We start from the raw sequence: 19,237 nt of genomic DNA, 5'->3' as shown, positions 1-19,237 counted from the left end.
GTTTTTTTTTTTTTTTTTTTACTTCTCTTTTTATTTTATTTAATTTTCTTTTCTTTTCTTTTTTTTTTTTTGCGATACTCAGGCCTCTCACTGTTGTGGCCTCTCCCGTTGTGGAGCACAGGCTCCGGACGCGCAGGCTCAGCGGCCATGGCTCACGGGCCTAGCGGCTCCGTGGCATGTGGGATCTTCCCGGACCGGGGCACGAACCTGTGTCCTCTGCATCGGCAGGCGGACTTTCAACCACTGCGCCACCAGGGAAGCCCCTAATTTTCTTTTTAATTGTGTTCCTTTTTAATTTCTCTTAAGTACTTCTTCAAATAATTTTTTCATATCCAGTATGTGGATGGTAAAATATTTAGAGTATTTACATGTCTAAAAATGTCTTTATTTTGTACTTATACTCAATTGGCAGTTTGTCTGGGTATAGAATTCTAGGTGCAAAATAATTTTCCTTAGAATTTTGGAGGAGTTGCTTCATTATCTTCTGGTATCCCCTGATTCTAGTAAGAAATCTTATGTAAGTCTGATTCTTGTTATTTTAAAGGCATCTTTTCTGAAAGTGTCTAAGATTTTTCTCTTTATGTTTTGAGTTTTGAAATTTCATGATGCTGGGCCAAGTTGTGGTTGTTTCTTCATTCATCCTCTGTTTCTGTAAAAATGGTTCGCTTTGCATTTTTAGCTTTAATTGTAATCTAGTGTGCTTCCAGTAGTTTGACTTTACAGTTTTCATATAAGACTTGAAAACAATATGCCTGCACACATTGCTAGAGCTGAAAGTGGAGGCAGGACAGATGCTGAGACTGTGGCTGGTGGGGTTGAAGGTAGAGGTAGGGCAGATGATAGGCTGGTGGACAGGTTCCTATAGGCTTTAGGAGTCATGTCTTTCTTTAAAAAGTAGTCCTCAACTTTGGTAGCATGTTAGAATTGCCTGGAGAGGCTTTAAGAGTCCTGATGCCTGAGTCCTACCCTAAGATGTTCTCGTGTAATCGGTCTGGGGTGCAACCATGGCATGCGTGTTGTAAAAGCTTCCCAAAACATACTGAAGCGCATCCAGGGTTGAGAACCACTCCTTTAAAATCCTCAGGAATGGTGTAGCTTCACCTCCGTAGTGAGCTTGGTCTTAAGGGAACCTTGTAGCTCCCGACACAGCTGAAGGTTTGGGATCCCTCTGGAATACCCCTCAGATGAGATCCAGGGGGGGTGTTAGCTCGGCTATGAGATCCTGTTCGAACCCAGCGGGTGACTTGCCAAAACAAAGGCTCGCAGCTACTCAGATCCTTTCCAGGTGGGTGGGTGGGTCAGTAGGGTGTGGCATAGGATTGAAGCATTCAAGGTAGCTCTCAGGGGAGAGGTGTGAGCGGGAGAGGCAGTTCTACTCTTTCTAGATGCCTCTTGTCCTCCAAGACCCCTTCTCATCTTCCCGCTTTCTCTCTGCTCTTTTCTGCTGGTGTTGGGTGGTCGGGGGACTCAGTGGATCTCACTTGCTGATTCTTGCTTGTGCACCTTGCAAGCTCACGTGGGTCTCGCCTGAGTCCTGATTTATTCAGAGTTCACACTGCCCCCCTCGATGGCACAGCTGGGATCGAGCTCTCTGGGGCCCGCCCTCAAACAGATTTAAGCATCTCTGAACACTGGCTCTCAAGTAAGATAGTGTGCTTCTCCACGAGGGGCTTAAGTGCATCTCCTTCCACTGAGGGCAGCCAGGGCAGGTGCCCTTCACTTTACCTTTTGCAGCTTCCTGCCAGCATTTTTTTTTTTTGGAAGGGGGGCAAGTAGAGGGTGGATGTTGGTGAAAATGGGCTAAGAAATAGTTGGGCTTCAGAGAACGAAGCAGAGACTTCTCTCCCAGAAAGTGCTCCCCTGCCCTGCCTTGCGTTCCTCACAACAGCAGCCAGTGCACTCTACTTAGGAAAGCAGAAAATTGTCTAAAATAGTTTAGAAAAAATTGTTAAATCAGAAATAATTTTAAAATCTTGGTCTTTTAAAAGAAGAAAGCCTTTTCCCTGCTATTTTAGAAGGTTCCTGTGGAAAGACCGTGTTCTCTGACATCGCACAGTGACCCCACGCAGAGGTGCCTTGTGGTAGGTGAGGGCAGCACACGGTCCTGCCTTCTGGTGCAGCCTCTGAGGTGCCGAGGATGGGCGACGGGGCAGGTGCTCGAGCGAGGGGGCTCTGGAGCCGCTGCGGGGTTGGGTCCACTGCACCCACCCCGCGCCTCCGTTTCCTTTTTTGTGAACAGGCTGTAGCAGTAGGTGCCCGTGTGGGTGTCGGGAGGGCGTAAGACAAGCTGATGTGTGCCGGGTTCCAGAGGAGGCCACACACGGTGGGCCCTTGAGAAGTCTTAGCAGCTGTTCTGTTATTGTCTTCCTCCTCCTCCATCTCATGCATATTTTTAGTATCTTCCCCCGAATTATTTCTTGTTTTCATTATCTTTAGTCTGTTAGAAATAGAAAATTTTTTATACGTCAGTTATTGTGCGACATCCATTTCAACCTGCTTCTGAAATGTGTGTAAACAAATGGTGGTTTTTGAAACTACTGTGAGCAACCTTTCAAAATATTCTTTAATTAAGATGTTTCGCATCTTCCATAGTTGAACAGAAGTAATTTAAAGGCATTTTGATGACTTGCGATTGCTTGTCTAATCTCCACTTTAAAAGCAAGTTTTATCATTCATAAAACACTTTTTAAAGAGTAGATATAACTTGAGCCATATCGTATTTGTATGTATTCTATAAATAATAAAAAAGTAAGTTGTAACATTGTGAAGAAATGATTCTGCTGTCTCACTGAAGTTGGATAAAGCAAGCGAATTCATGGGAATCCTGTGTTACACATAATAAAACAGTTAATTTGGATTATGTCAGAAAGGACATATTTTCCTAGAACAATATTTTCTTAAATAGGAAATGTTATATCGACTATTGGATAATGTAGATCCAAAGTGTCTGTTTTCAGGAGTGTTGGGTATTTAAATTGGGTTAAGATTCATTTACTATTATTTCATATCATAATAGAGCAAAACATTTCTTAATAATGTGGTCACTTGCTAAAATTGAAATAAAACACAATCCCACCCTCTTCTCTCCAAGAGTAAGGAATGTTAATATCGCACCGAGGCGGGAGTTTTTCCTGCTGTGGCCATGACAACCGACTCCCCTCACAAAGGGACAGACCTCCCCAAACATCAGGCCCTGGCACAAACATTTGACTTTTCAAGGCAATAATATTAAAGCAAATTCCTTATCTTTGCCAAACACAAGATTCATCGTGAGAAACTTTCAGCTTCCTTAGTAGATGCATTTTCCTTCATTACCCAAATTCTTGGGTTTGATATTTCCCCTTCTAAAACCCAACGCTAATAAAACCGCTTTTTAAACACAGCCCCTGTTAATTTCAGCGTGTCTTTTCCCATTTTTCGTTTTGATTCCATGAGCTCTTTCTCTGGGCCTGCCTTGCTTTGTGGTGATGATGGAGATTTACCTATAGTTGCTATAGGTCAGGAGCCAGGCCCCTGTCTCCCCTTGTGTGCGTTTCCTTCTCTTGCTTGTTATACCTGTGGTTCTTTGAAATCTGTGACTGTCCTGCTAACTGGTTTGGGTTGGCTAAGCTCTAGGATTAATGCTGGAAATTAAGGTGCTACCTCATGTGAAAACAGCCAAAGGCACTGCTCTAGGTCACACCCTTTGACGCCCTGCATGAGGGCCAAGGTCCTTACTTCTGATTGCAGTGTGGTTTGTTCCAGAAAGTGTCTGAGTAACAGGAGGGACCTGCCTTCTCTCCCTGTTCCCCTTACAGCGGAAAACTGGGGAGCACCTGGGGTGAGGCCTGGGGCAGACACTTTGCTGGTGTCCCATGGGACCAACATTTTTCGGGTTGTCTCAGCTCTGAGTAAGAGGGATTTATTGTTTTAACTCTGCCCACACCTGTTCTGCTTTGTGCGACTTTCCTCGGTGGCACCAAATCTAAGTGTCTCTGTAATACGATTCAGGCACCAGAATTTCCTTTCTAGGGAAGGTGGGAATTGTGCCCCTCGAAGGCCCCTTGGTCCCCTCTTTTGGACTAAGTACCTCCTCTAACCTGCCCCGCCCTCAGCATGTAGACCGAGCTTGCTGTGTGTTCATTTCTGCGCTCTGTTCCTTATTCGGAAGCCTTATCCTGGCTGCCCACCCTTGAAAGCTGCCGGTCCTCCCCATGCTGCTCACTGCCCAGTTCATCACTCAGAACCCCATTCTCTCGATGTAAACTCGCGTCATCTCTCTGGCCCCCTCTGCCGTGGTCTCGTCTTCTCTCCATAAGCCTCCCTAGAGCTTCCCACCGTTCATTTGGCATTTAATATAGGTTGTCGGTTACCTCTCCTTCCAACTCAGGTCTAATCTCTGAAGGCAAGGATTCTAAAACATTTCTTAAGATATAATATCCATACAGAAAAGTACACCTATCATCTTTGTACAGCTCAATTAATTTTCACAAACTGAGCACACCGTGCAGCCAGCACCCTGATGAAGAGCGACATCACCGGCCCAGAAGCCCCCCTCCCCAAGGGAAACCGCTTCCCTGATTTCCAGGTGCGCAGGTGAATCTGCTGCCTTTGTGCTCCGTGTGCCGTCCCCACATGGTGCCTGCTCCCTGTGCTCGGCAGTGCAAGGGGCACCCACGCCGCGTGCGGCCACGATTGTCCATCCTCCTTGTGTATTTTCATACGCGTGGTGTATTTTCCATCCCAAGAGGGGTTCTTGTGCCGATCATGTCTTGGTGAAGTAGGGTCTGTACCTCCCGGAAGAGCTGGGGGTCCCAGTATGTGCAGGAACAGTGGACACTGACAGGGCCTGTACCTCATCACTGAAATACGTGTTCAGGTAACTGCCCACGAAGTGTCCAGTCCAGTGAGCTTCTACCAGCTGATCGCACGTGTGTATGTGGCCCCAACTGCCGGGTAACCGTATCGTGACTTTTATCAACAGAGACTTTATAGAAAGTGTTCCTGCCAGTTCTTCTCAAGTCCTTCCATTCAGGGACATTGTAATTTTGTTTTTTAAAAGTATTCCCCAGGGTTTAGCTTAGTGCTGTACTGGATAAATGTTTGCTGACTTTATTTTCCTCCTGTGAGCACATCCTGCTTTAACACTGGTACTGGGTGGACTGTTGTCTCTTATCATTATACTTACTCCATCAGTTTCTTCTAAAGAGGCCTGATTTTTTAGTTGGTGGTGCAGAATGTTCCTAGCTTTCCTACTGTGTGCATCACACTGAATTTTATGAAAGAGAATTCATTGAAAATTGAATTCTAAAAGAGCTTTTCCTTTTCTTCTTTAAACAGTCGGATATTCTAAAAATCAAGCCATAGCACAGAGCTCAGGATCTTACCTTTGCTTTTTGGATTCGGTAAGTAACTCTTTGTTTTATTTAAAACGTGTGACTATATGTTTTGAATAATTAAGAGGTATTACATTTTAGTGTGGTTCTTGAAAATCATTGTTCTAATACGTTACAATCGGCCTTTAAGGTTGATAAGTCGTTGCTGTTTAATTGCTGTAGCACCTAATGAGGGAACTGATTTTTGATAAATAGGGTTACATATAGACACAAAATTGCACAGCAGAGAAACATATAAACAAAGTGAAGATAAGCTAGGAAGGTCTTGACAAATACAATGCTTAAAAGATTAATAACCTTAAATAGAAGTAACTCATGCAAGTTGGTGAGAAAACACAAAGAAAAATGAGTGGTAGATGAATAGGAAAGGACAGGAGTTGATACTCTCAGAGGTAGACATGCAAACAATGACCTTTAAAAAATGTTACATTGTTTGTGATCAAACACAAATTAAATTAACTGAGATACTACTTTTAAAAATCAAATTAACAAAGTTCTCTACAAATGTAGATACTCAGTGTTTGGAAATGCAACGTGAACTGGTAGCATTGACAGCATAATTTTGCATTTTGTATTAAGAACTTTAAAAATGCTTGTGCCCGGGCTTCCCCGGTGGCGCAGTGGTTGAGAGTCTGCCTGCCGATGCAGGGGACACGGGTTTGTGCCCCGGTCCGGGAAGATCCCACATGCCGCGTAGCGGCTGGGCCCGTGAGCCATGGCTGCTGAGCCTGCGCGTCTGGAGCCTGTGCTCCGCAACAGGAGAGGCCACAACAGTGAGAGGCGCGCGTACCGCAAAAAAAAAAAAAAAAAATGCTTGTGCCCTTGACCCTGAATTTCACTTCTAGGTATCCTTGAAATTCTCAAAATGATTTATGTATAAAGAGCCTTTAGTGTTATTTATAATGACGGAAAATTAGTTAATGGAAACAAGTTCATACTGGATAGTAGATTAACAGTGAAGTGAATTGTGGTCAATCTGTATGAGAGAATTACTGTAATGCTCATAAAGAATTTTTAATAACATGACAGATGATTATGATGGGTGAGAAAAGAACACATAATTGTATGTGTAGTGTATACTCAACTATAGATTTTCTTTTTAGTGACTTTAAGGCACTCTGAGAACATTTATCTGTATGCAGTCTTCCCTTGGGCTCCTCCAGGTCTGGGGGTGAGGTGCTGCTCCAGGTCTGGGGGTGCAGGGCTCCTCCAGGGTGCGGCTACACTCCTTTTGTCTGACCACTGCCCTTTGGGCTCATTTTCCTCTACGTTTATTTGTTTTGTTCCTTTGATTTTCCATCTTCGTGGTTTTGTTTCTTCTGCTGTGTTCAGGCTCATCCTGGTGCTCGACCTCTGACCTTAAATTGGACCCCGAGCTCCTTGCTTGCAGCCCCTCCCTTCTCTGGAGTGCAATGTAAGGCAGTTGTTTTCTCCTCATGACAGCTGTGGGGTGTCCCATAAGTTCTGAGCAGAAATTTTAGTTATCATCGTTGTTTTCCAGTTTCCATGGTGATTTCTTTTCCTCTTTGTGAATTTAGGTCCCAGGGTCTCAGGGGCACAAAACTGGATGAACCCTGAACCTGGGTTCAGGACGCCTCCTCGTCACTGGTCCATGCATCCGTCTTGTTGTTTGCTTCTGTGTCCGTGACTGTGCCTGCATGTTTATTTTGATAATGCTCGGCACCTGTGAGCCTGCTGTCCGAGGCTAACGTGAGCTCCCGGCTCCGACCTCGTTATGCTGACTTCTGCTCCTGGCAACCGCCACACGATGCCCTGTCCTCACCCCCTGCTGAGCGTTTTGGTATCTATGCAAATCTGAGAAAAATCAATTAAAAGTTCTCAGTTGTGTTTAACTTTATAAAAAGAGTACCAGGCTGTATATAATATTTTTGAACTTTTTAAACTTAAATTGTTAAGGTCCATCCATGTCGTTGCACGTCATTATAGTTCATCCTGTTGTTTTAAATTGAGGTAAAATTTATATACAGTGAAATGCAAGATTTCAGCGTGAAAACTGTGTACAAAGTGAGCAATGTGAGGGTTTTGACACTTTTATACACACCTATAACTAACAGCCCAGTCAGGGCGGAAGATGTTTCCGTCATCCAGAGCTGCTTCCAGACAGCGTGAGTGAAGCCACATGGTGTGAGCACCTGCGTTTAGCTTCCACGCCACGTCGTGGTCCCCCGTGACTGTGAGGGGTGGTGGGTCGCTCTGTGCTTTAACCCGTGGTGTGAAGCTACCACGGTTAGTTTCTGTGCTACTGCTGGTCGACATTCGAGCAGTTGCCAGTTTGGGTTATTTTATTTTATTTTTAATTAGTTTATTTGGCTGCATCGGGTCTTAGTTGAGGCATGCGGGCTCTCTAGTTGCGGTACACGGGCTTCTCTCTCTAGCTGTGGCGCACAGGCTCCAGAGCATGCGTGCTCAGTAGTTGTGGCACGCAGGCTCTCTAGTTGTGGCACACAGGCTCTAGAGCGCGCAGGCTTGGGTTGCCCCACGGCATGTGGGATCTTAGTTCCCTGACCAGGGATTGCACCTGCTTCCCCTGCATTGGAAGGCGGATTCTTAATCACCAGACCACCAGGGAAGTCCCCTGTTATTTCAATAAAAGTGCCATAAACATCCTGATGTAAGTCTTTCTGTGGGTGTGTGTTTCCCTTTCTCTTGGGAAGATACCGAGGGGCGGAGTTGAGGAATTGCAGGTGAAGGGACCTGGCGGGTGCAGTATGGCCGCTCTGTGTCCCTCCACCTTCTCCCAACATTGATGGGTCAGCCTTGGTTTCAACCATTCTAGCAGATGTGAAGTGCGTCTCCTTTGTTTTCATTTACATTCCCTGATGGCTAGTGATGTTGAGCACCTTCTCATCGGTTTATGGGTAATTCATAAATCCTCTTTTGTGAGATGTCCAAATCTTTGCCTATTTTTTAAAAAATGGGTCGTTTGTCTTATTCGTGAGTTGTGAATGTTTGTTGTGTATTCTGGATACAAGTCCTTTGTCAGATGTGTGTTTTGAGTATTTTCTCCCTGTCTGTGGCTTGCCTTTTCATTTTTTAATGGTGTCTTTTGATGAGCAGAAGTTAAAGTCTTGATGAAGTTCAAATTATTGATTTTTCTCTTTTATAGTTAAATTTTTTTTTTCTGAGAAGTTTCTGCTTGCCCTAAAAGAGTTATTCTCTTGTTTTCTTACTTTTATGTTTAGACCCATTATCCACCTTGTGTTCATTTCTGTGTCTCATGGGGTAGGAAGCAGGCGTTAATTTTTTCATATGAATATTAAGTTGCACCAATGTTGAAGAGACTTTCTTTTCTCAATTGAATTGCCTCCGTGCTTTGTTGAGAATCAATTGGCCATGTCAGTGTAGGTTTATTTCCAGACTTTCTGTTCCATTCTGTTTCCCTATTGTCTGCAGCTCATTCATTCGTCTGCTGTACAACATTCCACTGGGCAAACACACTGCGTGTATTCACCCATATGCTCCTACTGACGGGCACCCGGGCTGCTTCCACGCTCTTGCCCTTGTGAATAGCTGCTGTGGACGTTCTTGCACGCACCCCCTGTTGTACACGTATGAGAGTTCCTCTTGTATTCACACCCAGAAGTGAGCGTCCGGGACTCAGGGGATGAGCGGGTTGGTCTGTGGGAGAGGAGCTGTGCTGCTGTCATGTGGCTGGAGACGTCCATCCCTTCTGGCAGGTCATTGTGGGTCCCGAGCCTCCCCAGCACTGGGTGTCCTCAGGCTCTTAAATCTTGTCCAGCAGGTGGGAGCAGAGTGGAGCCCCTCTGTGCTTTGATTTGTGCCTCCTGATCTCGAGCTGTGGTCAGCCTCACTCCACGTCAGTTGGCCATGTGAGTTTCCTCTTTTCGTGACACGTGTTTACATCTTTTTGCCCATTTTCCTTTTTCCAACTTTGAGAAGAGTGGCAGGGATAGTACCAAAAACTCTGTTTTGAAGGCCAGCATTGCACCCATCAGCCCGGAGTACTTCCGTGTGTGTTTCCTGTAAAGAAGAATGTCTCCTCCGACCCAGAGCAGGAATGTCTCGTCGACAGGTGGCTGATACTAGTGCCCAACTCATTCACGTTTCATCCAAGGGCCCCAGAACCCATGTTGCCTTTACCTGGGAGTCTTTCATCTCCTCCTCTGGAGCATTCCACAGCACCTCCCTGACTTTCTTCATCTTGATGTTTTCGAAGATTCCCAGGCACTTTTGTAGAATGCCCTTAAAACTGAGTAACGGTGTTGGGCCAAGTGTCTCTGTCCAGAAATCTCAGAAGGGGTGCTGCCTTCTCCTCACTGTCTCCTTGGGTGCCTGTGATTTTGATTTGCCCCAACCCTGACGATGCCCTCTGGTCACTTGACGAAGGAGGCGTTCCCCGTCTGGGAACGGGGTGTGAGGATGGTGGCAGGGTCTGCGGGGAACAGGCCTTGGCCCCTGAGTGTGTACTTGTGGGAAGAAGATGGCTGTGGTCTCCAGTGAAGGCTGGGTGCGAGTGTGCCCGCTGTGTTCTGTCTCAGCACGGGAGTGATGCCAGCACTGCACAACCACAGATGGTGCATCAGAATGGACCATTTCTGCATGAAGAATGGGTTCATGAGGCCCCTTTGCTGGGGCATCGAGGTTGCATTTTGACTTCTTAGCCACCTGGGATGCAGTCTGGTGCCCGTGTTTGGATTCAGAACACATTTCACTAGGAGTGACAACATCAGGGGAGACCAGCTCCCATGCTGCTCCTGGGACTGGAGTTCATTCATTCAGCAAATCGGTACCTGGATGTGCCAGGTTCAGCAGCGGGTGCAAGGGATACAGCAGCGAACAGACAGACGGAGACGGCAAAAGCCAGAGCTCAGGTGACTTCAGGCCCTGTGCCGCTGCTGCCTCCCTAGCCTCCCCTGAGAGCGGCCGCTTCACCTCCTGCAGCCCACGCCCTCGGGCCCTGCCCTTTCTCTCTCTCATGCACCTGCCTTACCCACCACACCATCCCCTCCGGCTTCTCAGTGATGCTTTCACCCCTCTGTGCAGTGGTGGGGCCTGCCTGCGCCTGGGATTTCCCACCCCCAGCACTTCAGATCTGCACACGGCATTTATCACCTTCAATACTGCGTTCTTTATTGTCGTCATTGTCTGCCTTCCCTGATAGAATGCCAGCTGCACACAGGAGGGAATAGGCCCTGTTTTATCACTGATGTTTCTGAAGCACCTGGAACTTGGCAAATAGTAGGTATTAATAGATACTTGTTAAATGAATGAGTGGAGTTCGGGTTTATGTGTTCAATTTAAATGGTTCCGTTAGACTGAATTAGATACTTCTGTATACTTATCTTGGAACCCAGCCATCCTGTTGGCTGTCATTTCCATGGAGAGCGATGTTCTGAGTTTCTCAGTCTGTTTACAGATTGACTTTCAGAGCCCATCACTGTAGTGCAGCCCTTCAGAGAGTGTGCTCTTAGTAGCTGTCCTGCAGGCTGCTGCCTGGGGGCCAATAGTGCCTTTCCAGAGTGTTGGAAGGGCCTCCCGGGGTGACCTCAGTGTCACTCCTAGTCCCAGATGTGTCCAAGGATATTTGTTTTGGAGAGAAAGCAAGTCACACAAAGACCCCGATTATCTCAGAAGGTGTCTGTCAGCAGTGTTTCGGGTGAGCAGGAGGTCGACACCCATCCCCTTGTGGGAAGTTGAAGTCCGCGGAGACAGTCCCTCCAAGCCCAGGAGGCAAAGCACAAAGCTCAGGGACACCGGGATTTGCCCCAGAAGAAACCCATGCAGAGTGGGGCTGGCGCCTCCTACGAGGGCCTGCGGGGCTCTGGCCTATGGCCTTCAGACAGAGGACCCACGCTGTGTGATCTGGGCACCATCATCAGGAAATAAATTCTACTTAGAAGGGGGTGTCTGTGGCCTTTCCTAAAAATGTGTTTTGCATTTGCTTATGTCGTCTTTGATTTCTTTCATCAGCATTTTGTGGTTTTTGGATACAGATCACGTACATATTTTGTTAAGTTTGCACCAACATACTTCATTTTCTTTGGAGCAGTTGTTTGTGGACATAATATCTCTAATTTCTATGTTCGTTGTTAGTATATAGATATGTGATTATTTTATGTGTTGATCTTGCAGAACTCACTGGTTCTAGGTTTTTAGATTAGATTCCTGAGGATTTTCTAGGTGGACAATCACATCATCTGCAAATGGGAGCAGTTTTATTTCTTCTTCTCTCATCTGGAGGCCTTTTATTTGCCTTTCTTGCCTTATTGCTCTGGCTGGAACTTCCATGCACGTGGAGCAGACATCTTCACTTCCTCCTGACCTGGGAGGAAGCAGTAGCTTTTCACGTTGTGTGTCATCCTCTGTTCCTAACTTGCTGAGAATTTTTATCATGGACAGGTGTTGGATTTTGTTGCATGCTTTTTCTGTGTCGGTTGGAACTTATTGGTTTTTAAAATATGTTTTTTTTACCAAAGATTTCTAAGATTTTTTCCATCTTCTTGGAATTTGGGAATTTTTCTGTGTGTGTCAGGAATCATTTCTGGAACGTGGCGAGCTCTTCCAAAGTACAGACTCAAGGTTTTTTCAGATGAGATGAATTTTTCTATATTGGCTCTTAATTTCCTTCTCTTAGCTTGTTTTCTTCTTTTGGCTTCTCGTGTTTGAATGTTGGGTCTTACAGTTTGCTCACTTCCCTTTTGATTTCTGTTTCTCTGTAACTTTGAATATTATAGTTCGACCTTCCAGTTCATTTACTCAGCTGTGGGCTGTGACCACCCCTTTCATCTTCGCCATTGCTGTTAGAAGTTAGATGTTATGCTTTCCATTCCTCCGTGTTCTAGGACACCTTTGAGAGCTCCTCTTTTCTGTCCTCTCCTCCGGCAGCTCTAGAGAGCTGCCACTTCGCTCTGTGTCCTGGGTCCTCGTAAGCGCATTAATGGTTGATTTTGTTTGTTTATGACTCTCTGCACCCTTGGAGGCCAGGCCACACCGTCCGGGGGCTGTGGCAGCAGGCGTGCCAGGAGGTGTGGGGTCTCCACTCCTGGGACTGAGCCCTTTTATCCACGGGTGGGTGGCCTCTGCTGGGTCTGGGAGAGACCTGTTTCCAGGTGTCCTGGGTTTCTGACCTGTTCAAAACCCAGTTCTTTCCCAGCCTCAGGGGTGAAGAGAAATTAATCGCCTGGCTACCCCTTTCCCCAGTCCTCCCGGCAGATCTGCTGACCTTCCTTGTGCGCCTGGGCACCCCAGCCCTCCCCAGGGTGTCTGCGGACCTGTAGGCTCCTGGAGCATGCATTCGGTCTTGGGGCTGCTGGCTGCTCTCCCCTCAAGCTCCTGTGCAGTTGTGGCCTTTTGCTGCCCTCTGGGCTGGCCGACGTGTTCATTGTTGGAGGGTATCAAGCACGAGGTCTCGGCCCCGTGTTTGCAGCACTGTGGTCACCTCCCCACTCCCTCTCTCAGCAGCACAGCATCTGCTTGCCTGGCTGCAGAAGGTGGCTTAGGCCATGCTGACTGTCAGAGGGCAGCGGGGGCCTCCCTCACCACATCCAGGACAGGAGACTTCCATGAGGCTCAGCCCGGGTCTTCCGTGTTCCAGGAGTGTTATCAACACACTTAGATTTGCCAAAGTCATCTTCGTTTCATGGTGGGGTCAGCTTCCTGGACTGTCCCCACTTTTCCCTCCAAGCAGGCATTTATACCCAGTAGGTTTTGTCGTCCCGTGAAGTGTGCTCCACTGAGGCCATGGAGGCTGTGAGCCCGCCGTCCCACCCACCCACGCCTGCCGTCCGTCTTGGGTCCTGGAACAGTGTTCTGCTACAGTGCAGAGAAGCAGCACAGCACCTCCGATGGCGTCTGTGTTTAAGTTAGAAACGGGGGTGCCCGCCTGGAAGATAGCCTGGCACGGCGGCAGTTCCTAAGCTGGCTGCAGGAAGATCCACGTGAAGGGTGATCTCTCTAAGATACGGCGCTACATGCTAGCAGGGATCTGTTGAATCCACTGGGCTTTTCTCTTGAGTTTCCCAGCTTCCAGCTGTCGGGGCTAGTGGAGGACGCGGTGCTGGGGGAATGGAGGAGGCTGCCTGCCCAGGCCCCAGGGGAGTCTCCTTCCTGACAACTGGGAGAGCTGCTCGGCCACCTGGACACGCGGGGGGAGGTCTCGCTCTCAGGAGGGACTGTCCTGGACCTTCGTGTTCCTGGCTCTTGTACACCCTGCCCTGACCCCGTTCACCTTCGGGTCTAAAAGGAAGCGTGGGACAGAGCAGGGTCCTGCCTGGGTCAGGCCTGAGTCCTCCCCATGCCGTGCCCACCGCAGTCTGGCTTTTTTTCTCTGTGAGATCAGAGAAGGAACCGGCACAGAATCTGGGTGGTGGGCCGGGGAGGGGGAAGGGGGGATCTTTTAAGTAACTGATTTGCAGGTGACTGAAAAAGTGATTTCGGCCTCTTTTGCCATTAAACATTTTTTCCAAACTGCTGGTAAGTTGAAGCATTGACTGATGTAGATATTAGCGGTTTGTATTTCTATTTCCCCTCCAATTCTTCCCTGCGCGTGTGGGGAGGGGGTGGAATGTTGAGACAGCAGGAAGAGGATTGAGTGCCTCCCGCCACGTCCCTCCTGGGAGTGGAACACGAGACCACGCACTTTACTTTGAGGGTTTTTGAGAGCAAAGCATTTGACCACAGGGCATGGTGGTTACCACGAGGCTACTGAATATTGTTATTTTCACTATATTTGGAATGGTGTACTGGCCAGTAACTTATTAAATGCAGATGTTGCCAGCCGAGTGAGGAAGTTTGTTTCTCCTGTCTCTGCATCGCATGCCACCTAATTTTTTAAAACTTTTCTAAAGTATAGTTGACTTACAATGTTGTGTTAATTTCTGCTGAACAGCAAAGTGAGTCAGTTATACATATTTATATTCTCTTCCATATTCTTTTCCAGTATGGTTTATCACAGCGTATTGAATATCGTTCCCTGTGGCCACCTAATTTTTATGTTTGACCTGTCAATTTTAGCATGGGATCATTCAGAAAAGAATATTGGGATCAGCTAGAGATAATCTGCTACAACTTTAGAAAACAGTTGAGAGATGTTGTGCGTTCAGGTCTGGAACAGGTGGAGGCTGCTGCTTTTCCAGGCGTGTCACCTAGAAATTTCAGCTCCGCGGATAAGTACTGTTGCCCCCCAAAGCAGGAGACAAGTTGCTTGGAAGCCCCAGGAGAGGTGCAACCAGGCCAGGAGGAACCAGAGCATGGGGCACTGGGGACCCTCCAGGTCCCTTCTCCCTGCCAGCCTCGTTGTCCCTGAGTCCTCACCCCTGTCTTATAGCTGCTGGTGGGCAGGAGGTTGTGCGTTTTCATGTGAATATGTGAATTGAGCTGAACTTCAGTTGTTTTAAAATCAAAGGCAATTTTGCCACGTTTTAAAGTTATACTTTTCCTTCTGTCTTCAACAGTGTAACATGGTAAACGAACACTCCCCCTCCCTTAAAATAAATAATTGACAGGAAATTCAAAGTTTTCTGTAGAAATTCTTTTACAGACTTTATCGACTAATTTGAGTGTGTTGATGCCGCTGTGTGGTACGGGGGGTTGGTAGGTGGCAGGGTGCTCTTAGCTGGATTCACTAAGAAGCTGTGTTGCAGACTTCCGGTCCTGAAAGCCCGGAGGTTTGTTGCCTGCAGGGGCCACGCTGGGAGCAGCAGCCAGGATGGCCAGCCCTGCCTGCCTCTCCTTCTCCGAACACACCACTCTTTCCTTTCTGCTCTCCCCCACCTTTTCTTTCCCGAGAAAAAAATTATGGGCTTGTGTTTCAGACCCAAGGCCTGGAGGGTATCAGCTGGCTCAGGAACAGGGCCATGTGATTTTAGTGGTGGCTCTTCCCAAGGAGGCTCAAGAATCAGGTGATGACCTTAATTTAATGAGGTGGAGGAATGGGCGACCCCTTACTTGATGGCAGCTGCCAATCGGTAAATATCCATGTGTGTAGACTCTTCTACTCCTGTTCTTTTTTTTTTTTTTTTGCGGTACGCGGGCCTCTCACTGTCGTGGCCTCTCCCGTTGCAGAGCACAGGCTCTGGACGCGCAGGCTCAGCGGCCATGGCTCACGGGCCCAGCTGCTCCGCGGCATGTGGGATCTTCCTGGACCGGGGCACGAACCCGTGTCCCCCGCATCGGCAGGCGGACTCTCAACCACTGCGCCACCAGGGAAGCCCTACTCCGGTTCTTTGAAAGAAGAAATAGTCCTTATTCTTAACACTCATGTTCAGAAAGATTTTCCTTGAACAGAGGAAAGACAGAAAATAGTTGAAGACAGACCTGAGACGTCTCGGCACCGTAGCTGCTCACGCTCCCTCGAGGCCACACACCCTTGTTTTCGTCAGCACCATAACCTGTTGTGCCTGGAAAGCTCTGCTCTTGCTAAGTGCCACTAAACTTGATTTTTTAAAAAAAAAATGATGCCTCAGACAGTAGTGAGCTTTTGAGATATTTTTTATTTGTACAGAGTGCTTTCATTTTAAGGCTTAGGAAAGGGGGATGACCCGGGTGTTTGCTCAGCTGCTCCTTCCCAGCACTGGTTCGGAAACTGCTGGCCAGGGAGAGAGCTTGCTGGAGACGGAGATTGGGGGCCCGCTGCTGCAGGCACTCACACTCCCGGGCTCCCCGACAGACTCAGCTTTAATGAGCTCCGAAGTGGTTCTTTGGCGGCCAGCGTGGGCTGTGTGGGCCTTGGGTGGCCTCCACCTAAGAACTTGCATTTTCCCACGTTCTGGTTCTCAGGTAGGTCAGTGCTGGACCGTGTTGTCCCAGGTACTCCATCCATGGTGTTCCTGAGGTCCGAGCGGTCATCTTGTCCATTGCAGAATCTGACTCTTACTGCTCGTTTTGCTGTCCCTCTCTGTCTTACCAAACTGCGGGGGCTGTGAGAGCAGAGGTCTCTGTCTCCTGCACAGGGTGTCCTGGGCCCCGGTGGGCACTATGTCGGAGCTGCGTGCCCTGCAGCCAGGGTGGGCTTGCAGAGAAGAGGAGGCAGAATTGTAAGGAAAGATGGTGTGGATTCCACCCCGGAGAGGGCGCGGTTCACTCTGCATGCATGTGCTCCGGGTGGACCCCAGTCCGGCTCAGGACCAGAACCAGGACCAGGGCCAGTGCCGGGCGTGTCCTCCCACCGAGACTCCCTCCGCCCCCCTTCCTGCCAATCTCTTGCTGGTGGGAGGGAATTCTTGTCTTCTCTCCTAACTGAAGGTAATTCCTTCCTCCACTCCCCCAGGACAGAGCAAGTGGCAGGGGCGGGGCTTCAGGAAGAAAGGGGTGGAGCTGGGGCAGAGCAAGAAGCAGTGGTGGGGCGTTGGCAGCACTTGGGTTCTGGGTTCTGTTGGAAGTGCTGTCAGCAGAGGAAAATGCACGACTTGAATTTGTGCATATATGGTAAAATTGCACATTTGATTCTAAGTTATTTTTGTATTCTTCTTATGCTATAATTATAGCTGTAGAAAAATTATATATGTGTATAGATAGGGACTGGAAGGGAACTTAGAACGGTGAAAATAGTACGTTCTGAGGATGATGATGTTGCGTAATGTATAATAGTGAACACTTCTGGTATTTCTGCTATGGAGCTTGTTCAGTGAACCCAGAATTATAATATTTTCAAAAAGCATCATGGAGTGAAGTCAGATTAAGTTTTTTCTAAATACTGAGTTTACTTTATTAGAGACATTATACTTTAAAAATCCACTTGACTGGGATATTACTTACATATAATAAAGTACACTCATTTAAGTGTACATTCAATGAGTTTGAGAAATGTATAAAAACCATCTCAGTCAAGTTTAGAACGTTTCCAGTGCCCCAAACAGTTTCCACATGCCTCTTTACAATCATTCCCCCACTCCCTGAAGCAACTACACATGTAATTTCTTTAGGTTACTAATCTAATTATCTGTTCTTTCGACAGATTAGATTTTCCCCCTGTTCTAGAACCTCATATAAATGGAATCATACAGTATATATTCTTATGGTTGGCTTCTTTTGCTCATCATATGTTTTTGAGATTTATCCGTGTTGTTGCTTATACCAATAATTCAGTTTTTTTATTGCTGAGTAGTGTATTCAAATGCATGGATAAACCAAAATTGTTTATTTATATAGCCATCCATTGATGGACATTTGGATTGCTTTCCAGGGTTTGGCTATTATGAGTAAAGATGGCTGTGAAAATTTGTGTACAAGTCTTACCACGGACATTTGTGTTCGTTTCTCATGGGTAAATACCTAGAGATAGAACTGCTGGGTGCTATAATACATGTACATTTAACTTGGTGAGAAACTTCAAAACTGTCTTGCAAAGAGACTGAGCCATTTTACACTCCCCCCCCAGCAATTTGCGAGAGTTCCAGTAGTTTTGTATTGTTACAACACTTGGAATCGTCTTTTAAATTTGAGCCTTTGTAGTGTGCGTGTAGTTCTATCTCATTGTTTTAGCTTGCATTTCCCTGATGACTAAATGTGTCGAACATTTATTCAGGTGCTCAGTGATCATGCATATATCTTCCTGTGTGAAGTGTCCGTTCAAATCTTTTGACTATTGTTTTTATTAAGTTCTTTGTCTTAGTATTGAGTTTTTAGATATAAAAACTAAATTCTGTATGTAAGTTCTTTCTCCCAGTTTAGTTTGCCTGTTTATCTTCTTAATTTCCTAAAACTACCTTTTGATGAACAGAAGTTGTTAATTGTTATAAAGTCCATTTTCCAGTTTTTCCTTTTAAGAATTAGGCTTTCTGTGTCCCATCTAAGAACCTACAAAATTGTTTTCTACCCCAAGACTTTATCTGTTTTCTCCTAGAAGTTTTATAGTTTTATCTTACACATTTAGATCTGTTATCTATTTTTAAGTTAATTTGAGGGTATGATGTAAAGTAGGGATTGAGGATCATTTTTTCCCCTATGATAACTGGTTGTTACTATCCTTTCCCTATTGAATTACCTTGGCACTTTTGTTGAAAATCAGTGACTGCAAGAAATATAGATCCATTTCATTTCTGGACTCTGTTCTGTTCCATTGTTCTTTTTATCTATCTTTATACCAAATCCATACTGTCTTGATTACTGTAGCAGCTGTAGTGATAAAGCTACAATGTCGTTTTATTGAAAAAATCAGGTATTATAAGTCCTCCAACTTTGTTCTTCCTTTTCAAAATTGTTTTCACATCTGTTTAGGTCTTTTGGATTTCTGCAAAAGTTTAGAATCAGCTTGTCAAGCCTGCTTGGATTTTTATTGGAATTGAATTGAATTTATAGTTCTGTTTGGGAATCTTAATATTGAATCTTCTAATACATAAACATGATGTATCTCTCAATTTATTTGGGCCTTCTTAAATTTCTCTTGGAAATGTTTTGTAGTTTTTAGTATACAGGTCTTACATAAATTTAACAAAATACTTCCCAAGTAGTTTATGAGTTTTGGTGTTATTGAAAATGGTATTAACAAGTCGTCTCCCAGTTTTATAGTTGTATTGCTATAAATATACTAAATTACCTTATTAGTTCTAGTTTTGTTTTGTCTTGTTTTTGTTTTCTGGGGTAAGAACTCACTATGAAGTGACCACGGCACCTGTGAGTAAAGACTGCCTCTTTCTCTCTGGTCCGTGTGCCTTTATTCCTTATTCTTGGCCCATTATCCTGGCTGGGACAACTGCCCCACCCCCCCAACCCCCGTGCAACACTGAATAGAAGTGGTTCTGGTGACAGTCCTTGTCATGTTCAGATTTTTATTTGTTTCATCATTTACAGTACATTAAGTTTACTGTAAAATTTACAGTAAATTAAATTGTGTGGAGCAGAAGTCGCTCCTTTTCATTGCTGTTTAATATTCCACGATATGA

The 19,237-nt window shown here is 46.2% G+C and overlaps 1 protein-coding gene across 9 annotated transcripts in view; it reads left to right on the top strand.

The window, feature by feature from the left end:
* QTGAL (queuosine-tRNA galactosyltransferase) overlaps positions 1-19,237 on the top strand; it is a 134,253-nt gene that overhangs the window by 31,511 nt on the left and 83,505 nt on the right. For all 9 annotated transcript variants that reach the window (XR_003427631.1, XR_003427632.1, XR_003427628.1 and 6 more), the window contains exon 4: positions 5,320-5,384. Coding sequence is in view for 3 of the 9 variants with exons in the window: in XM_027081146.1 (XP_026936947.1) it covers positions 5,320-5,384 (65 nt within the window). In the remaining 6 variants the exon portion in view is untranslated. The remainder of the gene's footprint in view (positions 1-5,319; positions 5,385-19,237) is intronic.

Source organism: Aethalodelphis obliquidens, unplaced genomic scaffold (assembly GCF_003676395.1).
Source record: "Aethalodelphis obliquidens isolate GAN/ISIS:26980383/991018 unplaced genomic scaffold, ASM367639v1 scaffold44, whole genome shotgun sequence".
Lineage (NCBI taxonomy): Eukaryota > Metazoa > Chordata > Mammalia > Artiodactyla > Delphinidae > Aethalodelphis > Aethalodelphis obliquidens.
This window is presented reverse-complemented; position numbering and strand designations above follow the sequence as displayed.